Source organism: Ctenopharyngodon idella, chromosome 14 (genome assembly GCF_019924925.1).
Source record: "Ctenopharyngodon idella isolate HZGC_01 chromosome 14, HZGC01, whole genome shotgun sequence".
In the NCBI taxonomy this organism is placed as follows: Eukaryota; Metazoa; Chordata; class Actinopteri; order Cypriniformes; family Xenocyprididae; genus Ctenopharyngodon; species Ctenopharyngodon idella.
The window spans coordinates 30,532,113-30,545,393 of record NC_067233.1 but is presented as its reverse complement, the minus strand read 5'-3'; the positions used below and the strand labels follow the sequence as shown (position 1 = coordinate 30,545,393).

Genomic DNA, 13,281 nt, shown 5'->3' with positions numbered 1-13,281 from the left:
ATATGCCTGACTGCCTGCGTACAGTCCAGATCTGACTCTTATTGAAAATGTATGGCCCATCATGAAAAGGATTATCACTCAACGATGACCACAGACAGTTGTGCAGATGTCTTGTATCAGGCGAGATTGGGTAAATATTTCACTTGCAACAATTAGTATTCTCAATTCCCAAATGATTAAAAATTGTAATTTAAGGAAAGGTGATGTGACACCGTGGTAAACATGGCTCTGTCCCAAGTTTTTTGGACTGTTGCAGCCATCAAAATCTAAATTTGTTTATACTTACAAAATACAATAAAGTTGTTCAGTGAAACATTGGAAAGCTTTTCTTTGTACTTTTGTCAGTTAAATAGAGGTTTGAGAGAATTAACAAATCACAGATTCTTAATTTTATTGCATTTTACAAAATGTCCCAACTCTTCTGGAATTGGGGTTGTATTCAAAAGATCTTATTTGTGAATATTTTTATAGGAAGATATGACTAGACATTACAATGTTGTAGGATTTCAGTGACAACACACTTACGTGTTGGGTGTGTAGGTAATCTGAGACACAGGTGGGGGCTGTAGAGGCGGAACAGGAGTTTTCAGGGAATCTGGAGAAATCCGGGGCAGGACAGTTGAAGGAGCATGATTCAGTGATCGACTTACTGGAGGAGACACAGGTTGTTCTTGGGCCTTTGGCGATGGGCTGTGTGACCTAGGGGAGCGCCTGGGAGAGGGCGATTGAGGTATGGAAATGCATTTTGCCTGGGAGCTCGGCAGTGAAGGCAGGACAGATGATAGGAAAGCTGCTGGTGACAGATTCTCACTGTTTGGAGCAGCCCGAGCTTTAGGAATCAAAGTCATGCTGGAGCACATTGATGTGCGAGGGGCTGTAGGCTGAGGAGGGCTCACTAAAGGCGCAACGGTTGAAGCTGGGCAACTAAGATTGTTCGGCTTGCTGATCTCATTGTCGGGTGTGTGGAAACTGGGCAAGGACTGAATGAAATGACGAGGACGCTCATAATTAAAGGCGCTGGGGGGGTAAAGTGATGGCGAGAAGGTGGGCAAGTCAGCCACATTCATGGCACTGGCTCTGGGCTCCACTGGTTTACTCAGGTTGCTGGTGGGAAGGAATGGATGTGGAACACTGTTTTTAACCGCCTTCGGTGGAGGATCAAGTGTGATCATTGAGGAGAGCTGCGTAGCTTCAGTCACCTGACTGGCAGAACTCTGTTTGCTCTCTGTGTCCGCAAGAGACTTAACCTTTTTGATGCCAGACTCCGGAAGCCTGTTTGGAAAGAAATATTTGGCTTCGGTTACTCAGGTTAACATGTGTTTCAAAAATGCAGTTCACACTGATTATTTGCAGCCAAGTGACCTAATTCAAACAAAAGTGACAGAGACCTTAGTATAGCAAAGTTTAGTATAGTTTAATTTGAATGTAAATTAATGGTGTTGCCATGTGTTGACTACAAATAGGAGTGTAAACAGTGAATCCCTCATGATCAGCAGCTTTGTAGCCTACATCAGTAGAGTAGGACCTCCTACTAGTAGTCTCAGCCTCAGACGTCATACCCACAGACCATTGGCTGAACGTCTATGGCACACTTAACTGGAAACACTTCAGGATTTTCGAAGTCGTCATTTGGTTGGTTGAATTCTACAGGATGTCCGGGAGACGTGTGTGCCGTGTCCCCTGGAAACAAATGCCGTGATGCCAAACCCCCTCGTGGCAAAAGAACGCTGTCATGTTTACAACTGTGCAATTACTTTGATCAACTAAATGCTGGATTTTCAAAAGTATGTGACGTTTGCGGCTCCATTGTTGCAGTAAAATTGCACAGCGTTCTTAAATTAATCATTTTGCACGCTGGTCTGTTATTGTAGGGACATCGACTTTACATTTCATGCCCCTAAACATGACACGGAACAAAACAAACTGTGATTGGTTGCATTACATGTCAGTCAAACGTCCTTTTGGGCGGTCCTTGGCCAACGAAAGCTGCGATAGAGTCCAGACCTTGTGCTGTCAGTCTGAAGGTATGGCTACGCAAGACTATCCTACAAGCAACCAGGGTTATGCACCATTCAGAGCTGTATTAAGAATGCTTTTAAATTACCATTCAGTTTCATCTGAATTAAAGTTAGAAATACAGCCAGTTTGATCAGCATGGGCAGCACGCAAGTTAAAAGATTGCAGCCTCTAGCATCAATCGCTAGTGCACCTCTTGAGGCCAAGGGAGTGAGGTTTAACTGTTACTTTCTGGTCTCCGTTACACAGTCAGGAACTATAACTGAATTAGAATTAGCAGAATTAAAATTAATTGACATAGGCTTTATGCCGAATGTCACATGAACAAACCGGAAAACCGGTCTTGCTGCATCTGCTTGTCAGATAAAGTTTTAATGGCAGTGCGAACTGATGGTGATCTCTATGGACTTTTAAGGTAATCAGCTAACTTAGTTCCTTTTATTGTTGTTGTTTTATTCTATTTAAATATCTAATTGTTAGTGAGAAGAACAATAAAAAAAACTTATAGATATCAATCTGCATATGCAATGGACATCAGTTATGCTCATCTTTGTTTGCTCCTTTGAAGGTATCTTGAGTAAAAAGGCTTAATATTTAATGAAATACATACAAAAGACCTGTTTTACAGAATACAGAAGTTTGTTGCTCATAACCCCCATTCAAAGAAATGTAAACAGGCCAAATAAGTGTGATTCTGCAAGAAAAAGGTATGTTTGTCATGCTGGCCTGACTCTGCCATGTTTAAAAGTAAAATAATAATAATAATAATAATAATAATATTAATTTATGCACATATACAACCATGAACCTGAGCCATCTTAAATGTTAGAAATTATTACTGAATTAACGTTACCATGAAATCAAAAATTGATAATTCTTGTTATTTGTGGGATACTGCAGTATTTATTATAATTACTATATTATCATCAATATTATCTGTGCATATCTTTTCTTTTTTTTTTTAAATTCATGTGCACTCATAATCTTTAATCAAACAGGGCGGGACAACCTGTCACTCACATGAGATCTACCAATAGCAAACCACAATCATCCAATCAATTCCCCATGGTCAAAATCAAGCCCCGCCCTACATTTTTCTTATTCCAGAAGTCATTTCACATGGATAGACGTTACAATAGGGAAGAAAAGACTATTGCAACTTCTGTTTAATGCTGACTTTAATCTAAAGTACAAATGTATAATTTGTTTATACATTATATAATCTTTTTTACTCTATAATGAACATGCCATACTGGTGCTGGTGTGTTCCTGTGAGGAAGCTATGTGGCTAAAAAAAAGTGTCATGGGGCAGCAACTGACAGACGTGCCAGGTGCAGTTCATTTACAGCTACACTGGCACTCAGTTACCCTGTTTGGAGGTCATTGTGAATAAGGGTCCAAGCACACTAAATGACATTCACTTCAATTCAATAATATAGAAAATACAATGTATAAATTTGAGATGGTGAAATCACTGCTCAATATAAAAGCAGGTTTATATTGATATTCATATTATTTTATTTCCAAGCAAGGTATAAATATATAATAATATTCAAGCGAAATATTTATTTATAAAAAATAAAAAAACAAAACAGGAATAGGACAAAATGTTTAACAGCTGTGCTATTCTGATCAGCAGCTAGAAAGTCAAGTCAAGTCACTTTTATTTATATAGCACTTTATACAATACAGATTCAATTATCATCATAACAACTTGAATGTGACCAAGATTTTAGGAATGACTTAGTATCTGGCATGTCCCTTTTGCTTTATTGACAGCAGCACTTAAGCTGACATGAACAAAACTTGATGATCATGTTATCCAGCATGATTTGAGAATATTCAAAAGAGCATCTTGAGCTTTAATTGAAAAACATTTGAGTGCCTGTATAGAGTTCAGAGTCAGTCACAAATTTGCTTTATTATTTTTTATTAGTGACTTAGAAATAAGTGCAGATCTCTTTATATTATCTAAAAACTTTCTTTGCTGTACATTTTAAAATCAAGTTTTTATATAGTTATTTTAATCACTTGCAGGTTTACATTAAAATTTGAGCCTTGTACAGGATTAAAACAAAAATCTTTCTTTATCACAACACAAAAAGCCAAATGCTTAACAAAAAAATATTAAATAGTTTCTAAACTAACAATGTATTCTATACACAAACACACAGCAATGAGTTAAAGGTCAAAAAGCTTCAGCAATGAACATAGAGTCATTATACTGTATGACCTACAGGGGTCAACTTACAGTTTATAAAGCAAAGAACACAGAACACTGAACAAGAAAGGCAAAATAAGGACTGGTTATGCATTAACAGAATGATAAATTGAAATATTGGAAAAATAAAGTTGTTATAACAGATATATTGATTTTCAGGTTATTCTAACTGTAAGAAAGTGTAAAAGATAATAATTCAGATTAGAAATCTTGTGCTCACCTGCCCTTTGAAATGATTTTGCTAGCCAGTAAAGCTGGTTTGAAAGGTTGAAGGTGTAGTGTGATTCTTTGGCATCTGTTCACTCAGTGAGACACTGTTGGGCTGTTTATCTATAGAAAACTATGTGAGCAGCAGACACACGCCCACTCCATTCCTGAACAGCCACCCATTCAACACAAGAATAATGCATAGACGTACCTCCGGTTTCACAGACAAGGCTTAAGCTAGTCCTAGACTAAAATGCATGTTTGAGCTGTTTTATCTGAAAGCAACTTGCACTGACATATCTTAAAATATGTCAGTGCCATTGTTTTGTCTCAAGATGTACACCAGTAATGTTTTTTTTTTTTTCTAGTAAACGTTTATAAAAGCTACTTAAATGCCTTAATTGAACTAAGGCCTGTTCTCTAAATCTGTTGACTTGATTTATTCTTGTTGTAAAGTGTTACAGTTAGCTGCAGTAATCTAAGAGAGATGATTCAACTGACTTTTAATGAACACCAGGGAAAACCAAGAACAAGAACTAGACAAGGAACTAAGGAAAACTCAGGGCTTAAATACACAGTGAGGCTAATCAACAGAACTAGAGACAGATGCATAACAATCAGTAACCAAACAAACAAGTATCGGGAACAAAGGCAAACAGGAACAGAACCAAACCAAAACTCTGAATTTTGATAACTCTATGTACCATAATAATATTTCACAAGTTTGTTTGCCCAAATAAGTAATCTTAAACTATTGGTGTTAAACATATTTGGCTTGCTGTCACAGTGTAGAGGCTCGAGGAAGCAGCTTCAACTCAAGCTCTGATGTACCCCAGGGACTATAGTGTTTGGATGATAAGTTTGGATGGGTGCTTGTCGATTTTAATTTATTTGATTTTATTTTTGTCCATGAGAATTGAAAACTTTGGGTAAAATGCAGCACTCATCACTGTCACTTTTTGTTTTGTTAATGGTTTTACATTTTTAAATTTCCTTTTAATGTTCAATGGTTGAAGGGTGAGTAGAGTAATGTTATCTCATTGTACCCAGTTTTTTAAAATGCTTATTATTGCATTCAGAAAGCAAAACTTTCACTGATTGTTTACAGTTTAATGAAAATTACTCCTATAATTCATGCAAAGCATCATGGGGCACAGGAAAAAGATGGATAACTCAAACGAATGGGGCTGTGTTTAACTCCACTTTTAGACATACACACGCAAACTTCCCTAAACGTTTCCCCTTGGGGTAATCACCACCGCAATTTTGAAGTGCGTCCAACTTCGTCAAGTGGATGAGGGAAGTTTATTTGGACAGACCCTCGACCCCTCAATTTTGACAGAGGGAGCGAGTCTACTTAAGGTGTTTCTCAATACTCAAATTGATACTTCCTTGTTTCCTCGCTCCTACATCCTCAAGCCCATGACCCGGAAACCGATACAACTTGAAGGACATCTCATTTCTCTAATTGCACCATGAGGAGGTGAGGAATGAGAAACGAGGAAGCATCCTAAGGAGTCATGAGAGAGGATACACAGGTGTATCCTTCCCTCGCATCCTAAGGAGGTGGAGCTGAGATGCAAGGAAAGAAAGTAAAGAAAATGAAAAGGATGCACAAATAAGAAATGGGAAGAAATGGGTGTTTCTCATTTCTTATTTGTGCATCCTCTTTTTCTTTCCTCAATTTCTTTCCTCACGTCTCAGCTCCACCCCCTGTAGGATGTGAGGGAAGGATGTAAGAAAAGAAAATGAGGACAGAGGAATCGAAGGAAAGTTATTCGTATAGTGGAATATTTTTGATCTCTCGAGAGTCATTTCGAAGCATTATCAGCTGCGCTCAAAGGATCTGCCCTTATGTTGTTGAAGAAATTAATAAATAAATATAGCTGCAAGCAGCAATTATCAGGGCCAAGCACAAGGAGCATGATAAGCCATGCCAACATGGCTGGGAGTGTCAGACCAGCTGCAACAAGAAGCAAGCAACAGCTGAAAAATCATAAATACAGTCATTAGAAATATGATTAAAAGGTTTACTACAGTCGACCAATAGGTGTCACTGTGACCAAACTGATGTGGTGTGGTCAGAGTACAACGAAACATGCAAAGTTTGGTGTCAATGGGGCGAAGCAGTGCAGAAATACAGCCTCAGAGTCATTTTGGCATCATGCCTCAAATTCGTTGCAGCGGTATACAAAAATATACTTTTTGCCAGCACAGTCGGAAGATGATACGAGTTGATTTTGGTGAAAATTGGACAAATGGTCTAGGAGGAGTTTGAAAAAGTACGTTTTGAAAGAAAATCAAAATGGCGGAGAGGAAGTTTGGCTGACTATTGCAAAATTGATATCTATGTTCTAGGCATGACCCAATGAATCTATTGAGACAAGTTTCATTACAATAGTCTAATTTAATAAAAAGTTATTAGCAGTTTTGTAAATTACATTATAACTTTTGACCACAAGGTGGCGCTGCCTCAAAACTTTTTGACTACTGTCAGGGCATGGTGCCGAAGACACATACCGGGTTTCATAACAATGCGCTAAGGTATTCATAAAATATAGCATTTTATATCATAATACTGTATTGTAGTTAATGGCAATTTCATGCTTTGTTCAATTATAGCACCACCAACAGGCATAAACCCACCACTTTTTTATGTGTCCTCAGAGTGAGCCTATACATGTGTGTGTCAAATTTGGTGAAAATATCTCTTTTCGTTTTGGAGTTATAGAAATTTATATGTATGAGAACATAAAAAATGACCCATAAGACAACTTTGATTAAATTTTTTTGCCACTTACTATCAAAATTTTGACATTTGGGCACTAGAATACAGTTAACAAACTATGATTGTGAATTTCCTACGGTGGTTTCATCTCGATCAGACTAATGGTTTTGAAGATATTCGCAAAAGTTTTTTAAGCGCTAAATCACCACGTTGTACAAACCATAAGGCAAAACCTAGCATGTTTGGTATCGATGGACTCGGCAAGGATTCAGGAGTCTAAGGAGATGATTCCCATGAAAATAAGACAACCACATCCAAAGTTATAAGTGTACAAATAATTTAAACACTGGTCCAAAACTTCTCAGGCTCCTTCAGGGCATCGTGCTGATGATCCATACTGAGTTTCACAACGATACCCTAATGCGTACATAAAATACAGCATTCAAATGGTCAAATGGCCCCGAATCTAATGAGACCATATTTATTGGTTTTTTGGACAAACCGTTCAGAAGTTATAAGCAAAAAACCCAAATTTTTTTTTGTATCTCCGGACCAGTAGGTGGCACTGCGCCGAAACCATGCATGTTGCCTCAGGTCATGCTTGTGATGACATGTACCAAGTTTGGTCTGAGTATGATAAAGCTTTGCGGAGATATAGTCTTATGTCTGTTTTCGCAAGCTCTACATAAAATGCACTACAAAAAATGGTTTGAGAAATCGACTTGAATTACATAACTTTTTGTCGGCATGGTCTGAAGATGATCTGGTTAAATTTTCATGAAAACCAGAGCATTGGCCTAAGGGGAGTTTAAAAAAAGTAGTTTTTTTGAAAATTCAAAATGGTGGAAAAATTTTCATGACAGATTTGCTATGGTGACAGTTGACAGACTGTGCTCTATCTGTGTGCCAAATTTCACAACTTTCCCGCACGTGGTTCTATGGGCTGCTATAGACTTCCAGAGCAGAAACGAAAGAATAATAATAAGAACGTCAACGGATACAATATGTGCCTTTGCACCTTCTGTGTTTGGCCCCTAATAATAATAAAGCAAGATGCTCTGTTGAAATATGTGAGATATATGTTTTATTTAAACTGCAAAAGTAAATATGGCTTTCTTTGATCGGTTTCTGGCTCACAGGCTGGAGGACGGAGGAGCGAGGAATCGAGGAAGCATCAATTAGAGTATTGAGAAGCACCCACTATGTACACTTCAGGCAGCTTCACAGTCCACAATGTAACATGATTGTGACGTCACGGCAGGTTGCGCTTAATTTACCCCCACCCCACACAACTCTAATGTATGATATTGGAGTTATTTTGACATTTAACTGCATTTAATACTTGTAGCTACCTTAAGCTGACTGTTTTTTGTTTGTTTGTTTATTGTATTGTTATCATTTTTGTTTGTTTTTTAATATTTTATATTTAATATAAATATGTTAATATATTCATAATTAATATTTGTTTATATTTATTTTTTTAACAGCCCAAGCATACATACAGGCCTATCGAATGGTGCTTAAAATAAATTAATAAGGGGAAAAAAACTGTAAATAATAAATTAGCTTCATTGCAGATCCAACTTTTCTTTTTTATATTATATTTTTATAAGCACCAGCAACTGCCACCAGCCCAGCGACAGTGAAGCCTGAGCCCACCACGATACCAGCGCCAATGACAAAGGAGCCTGAGCCCAAAGAAATGTCTGACCAGGTGCGTGAGATGGCAACATTGTCTGTGCCCCTAGGATTACTGGTAGAGTTTGAGGGGATGTCATGGAGCCCAACCCCCTTGACAGCGGCTGACGAAATGCATGCAGACTTTGAGAGTGAGTGCATCCTGCCCATTTCTGTTTCCTGCACTGAGCCTGTCTCTGTTATTAGTACTGAAATTGTAGAATTTGAATTCCCACCCTGCCTACCGCGCACATCTCTTCTGCCTGTTTTAAGTCTGTCTGTTCCGTGTCAAACTAGACGTCCATTTCTGAATTTTATGCCTGTACCGTGTGACCCTGTTAAGCCTGTCTGTTTACCCCCACCTGCACAACCCAGTCCTCAGTCCTTTGGCTGCCTCTCTGGTCATCATTGGTTCGCCTTGGTCAGAGTATTCGCAACTCAGCCCATGATGATCGACCCAGTAGCTCCACCTAGGACCTCCGTGACCAACACTCCTCCTAGGCCTGTCGAGCAATCTGCTAAATCTGTGTCACCTCTTTCCCTTGGCTCCACCTGGGACCGCCGTCCCTTCGGCTCCACTGGGCTTATTCACCCCTCCAGCTCCGCCTTGGTCAGTTGTCGGTCTGCCTGCACCACAGACTTCTGTTCCTTCACCTGCACCTTGTCCCTCCACCCCTTCTGCTCCTCTGGCTCCACCTCAGTTGCTCGTAGCTGCAGCTCACTCTACCCTCGAGGACCTTCGTCATCACCCGGTCTCTACAGTTCCGTGGCTCCACCTGAGTCTCCACTGACAGCTCCATCTCAGTTAGACGTTTCCCTGGGTCCTACTGCCAAGCCTCCCCCATGGCTCCTCCCTCCATCGTCTCCACTATGGGCCTGTGTCCTGGCCCTTCTGCTGGGGGTTCCACCCTGGCTCCTCCTGCCTTCAACTCCGCCCTGGCTCTACGTCTCCCACCTAAGCCCCCTCAAGCCATCCTCTGTTGGAATCCTATGTTATGTTTTTGGGATGTTATTATTTAGGCGAGAAGTCTCGCCTTCTTAAAGGGTTTTTCTTGGGTCAAAAATGGTCTTCAGTGGTGTGGGTGAACCACCGTCCATCTACACACAGTACAAAGTTATCCATGTAAACTCCGAGCCCAGTACTGACAAGAAATCCATAATAAATGCAAAGAAACAGTTTGCAATATTAACTTATTCATGAAATAAAAAAGATCATAAAACAAAGTGCTAACAAGAACTATTTTATATTTAAAAATCTGTATGTAAAAAGTCACTGAGGGACTGATTTGAAAAATTAGTAATAAAATGAACAACAAAGTAACACATAACATAGAAAAAGTGGCAGAACTATTATACTCCTTAATGCACGGATCATTTGACATACAGTATGAGATTGTTTTGTTCCATCCTTTGCTATGGTTATCACTGTCAATCAGATTGAATCTTGCATTTAAATCCAGAAACTTGTGTAGTGCAATGTGTGCAGCATGAAAAATATATATAATATACAGAAAGCGAGCAAAGATCGCTACTATTATAAATCATTATATTATATTGCAAAGAACTAAACTTTTCTGCATGTCTTTTGACAAATTTTGATAAATAATGGCACAGTCTCAGTTTTCTCAGGTAACCTAAAAATGTGCTTCATATTTAGTAACTTCTGAATTATTGTTTTCAGAAATATGATTTAATGACACCAAGTTACATCAAGGGTCAAATAAAATAGAAATAGCACTTTAAAGTTACAAGACTCAGTTGACATAATCATTATTCATCTACAGCAGATGCGACAGAGACTGTTATTCTAGAGTCAGATAATTCAGCCACTCATGAAGGTGCTAAAAGAACATTGTTTATGCAGCACCTTAAGAATAAAATAAATGGCAGACACACGAGTGAAGATAAGCAACTGTATTAGTAACAAAGCAGCCAGAAATAAAATGTCAAAAGCAATCGACTGTCGATCCCATGATTTATTATATCCCATAACATCAACAACAACAATAACAAGTAAGAACTAAAGGGTAATAACAAAATAATATATAAACTATAATATAAACTTTAGGCTGCATAACATTTAAAGCAACTGCAATAAACCTCAAATTTCAGGCACTAATGACCTGAAGTATTACTGAGTGTTGAGTCTTTGTTAGATTAACAGTTCTTTTCTTTTCCCCAAAACTGCCACAGTAGCATTCCTGATTTGCTACAAATCAAGCCTCTTAGGTGGCTTGGACTAGTGACATGCTCAAATTCCCAGCTGGAGGCAAAATGCCTAAACAGAGCACCAAACTGAGTGCCAAAATTCATGTTATTTCCGTTAATAGCTTTTCAGAGCTTTGTTTAGGAACTTTGGGTCCAAACAAATCCTCAGCTTGTCTGTTTTTCTTTACAATCACCATGTTGCTGATTCAATCTGTTGGCTCTGTAACATCTGTAATATGACCCTCTGCCTGATACACATCCAGTTGGGCTTTGACTAGGTAAAATGGGTTCCAAAGTGCAAGTTTTTGAAAAAAAAAAAAAAAAAAAAAAAAACGATACCGTTATCATCTTCAAGTAAATTAAAAAAAAACGCAAATTTGTGAAAACAGTGACATCATGCGCATGCGTATTCAGAGTTCAGTCAATAGGCATGCACAACTTGACAACCAAAACAATAATGGTGGACTACAGGACTGCGTTTGTGCTGCTCAAGATACTGAGTTTATTAAAGCTTCTCCAGCAAAGTGTAGAGTTACTGCACCACTACTACGACCAGCTGAGATACATTATTTATATATGTCAAAATCCAATTTTCGTCGCCAACTAATTCTAATTCTGACCTTGCCAACTACTGGCCTGGCATGCATAATTCAGCGTTTTTTGTCATATTTGTGAGTCTGTGTGCAAGGGGATCCTTTTGACAACGTTGTCATCTGTACATGGAACTTTTCAAAAAGACAAAGGAAAAAATATCTTTGTTTTTTAGTACATTGTTGCATAAAATCTTTTTTTTTTTCCTCGTGTCTTTGTGTTTGCCCTGCCTCTCCTATTGAGCTCTTTTGTACTCTAACCAATAAAGTATTCCAACAGCGACTGATTTGGCTGACATCATTCTCCTTCTATGAAATAATAATGAAACTATCATTAACACTGCAGTTATTTGTCATTCACTAGAATGCATTCAAATGGCTTTTCAAACACATTTTGTGTCTGCCCTTTGAACTTTCTTTTTCTTTTCTTTTTCTTTTTTTTTTTTTTGACAACAGAAGTGTGCAGCCGGGCACACAAGCAGCTTACAGGGAAAAGTGGTTGCAAGACTTTTTCTTCTGGACATTGTAGGAAACTTTTTCCTCGTCGAAGCAGAGACCAGGAGACGTTGGGATATCTTTCAAGCAGAAGTTACTCTTTATTGAGAAACGTGCTGTGGGTCGCTGTAGTCATCCAAGTCTAACTAAGGCAGTGTACTTGGTAGTTCATATACATTCAAGGGGGAGGGATACATAGAGTAGAGGTGGAGACAATCTAAACAAAGCATGCAAGTGCAGTGCAGGAATCAGCCCATTCCCTACATTTCCCAGCCATGATCTAATCAGCATAACGGTGTCATTCAAATGTATACGTGCTAATCCACTCAGTCTGACAGTATGGCCCATACCTTTACATTATCATAGAGACAAAGTCACAGCTGTATCTTGAGCCAAATGGTTAGGAAGTGCATGAAGACAAAAGGTTAATGTTACAGACACCTGGGCTGCCTGCCTTGATCTCCTTAAATTGTCATTATCTTTACCTCAAAATGTTAAATACAATATACTTCACCTTAATATTTCATGTGAGGTTATGTCAGGATGTAGGATCAGCAGATCTTAAACAGATTCTTAAATTTGTAATCCCACAACATCTTGATTTTCTGTACTCCCTGTTTGACAAGGCACCATCTGACAGCAAGGCACCAAGCCAAGAGGTCACCATTTTTTTTTACAGATGTCTTAGCATTACTTTACTTTCCAAATGTGGTGTTTGTGTGCTTTTTGTGAATTTCTGTCAAGATTTTAAATCTGATCTTTGGATTACATGTTGACTTCAAAATGACTCAAATGCTAAAAAATATCCTACCGTGATGCAGGGATGGCAGTCTCTTCCTCAGAACTGTCAGGCCATTCTGGAGGAGGACTTAATGTGTCTTGTAGTAACAAGGGATGGTCATCTTGCTCTAGTCCAGCTGAGCTTATAGAGGAAGGCTCATCCTCATCTCCCAAAACCTCCTCTAGGTCTTGAAAGAACAGAATTTTATTATTAAACATTAAATGTAGTATATTTCTTTACCTTGTCATTTTAGATATGTAGATCAATTATATACACATATATCAATCAAATACATCAATTCATCAGTAGGCCCAAATAGAATCTGCTGCCTTGTTTTTCTGCTGAATTCCATGGAATG

At 38.5% G+C, this 13,281-nt stretch overlaps 1 protein-coding gene across 3 annotated transcripts in view; it reads right to left on the bottom strand.

Annotated features, from left to right (window-relative positions):
- Positions 1-13,281, bottom strand: part of myot (myotilin) — a 39,105-nt gene that overhangs the window by 12,813 nt on the left and 13,011 nt on the right. For all 3 annotated transcript variants that reach the window (XM_051860065.1, XM_051860064.1, XM_051860063.1), the window contains exons 8-9: positions 12,954-13,110; positions 526-1,272 (exon numbers count right to left, since the gene is read on the bottom strand). In XM_051860065.1, coding sequence (XP_051716025.1) covers positions 526-1,272; positions 12,954-13,110 — 904 coding nt within the window. The remainder of the gene's footprint in view (positions 1-525; positions 1,273-12,953; positions 13,111-13,281) is intronic.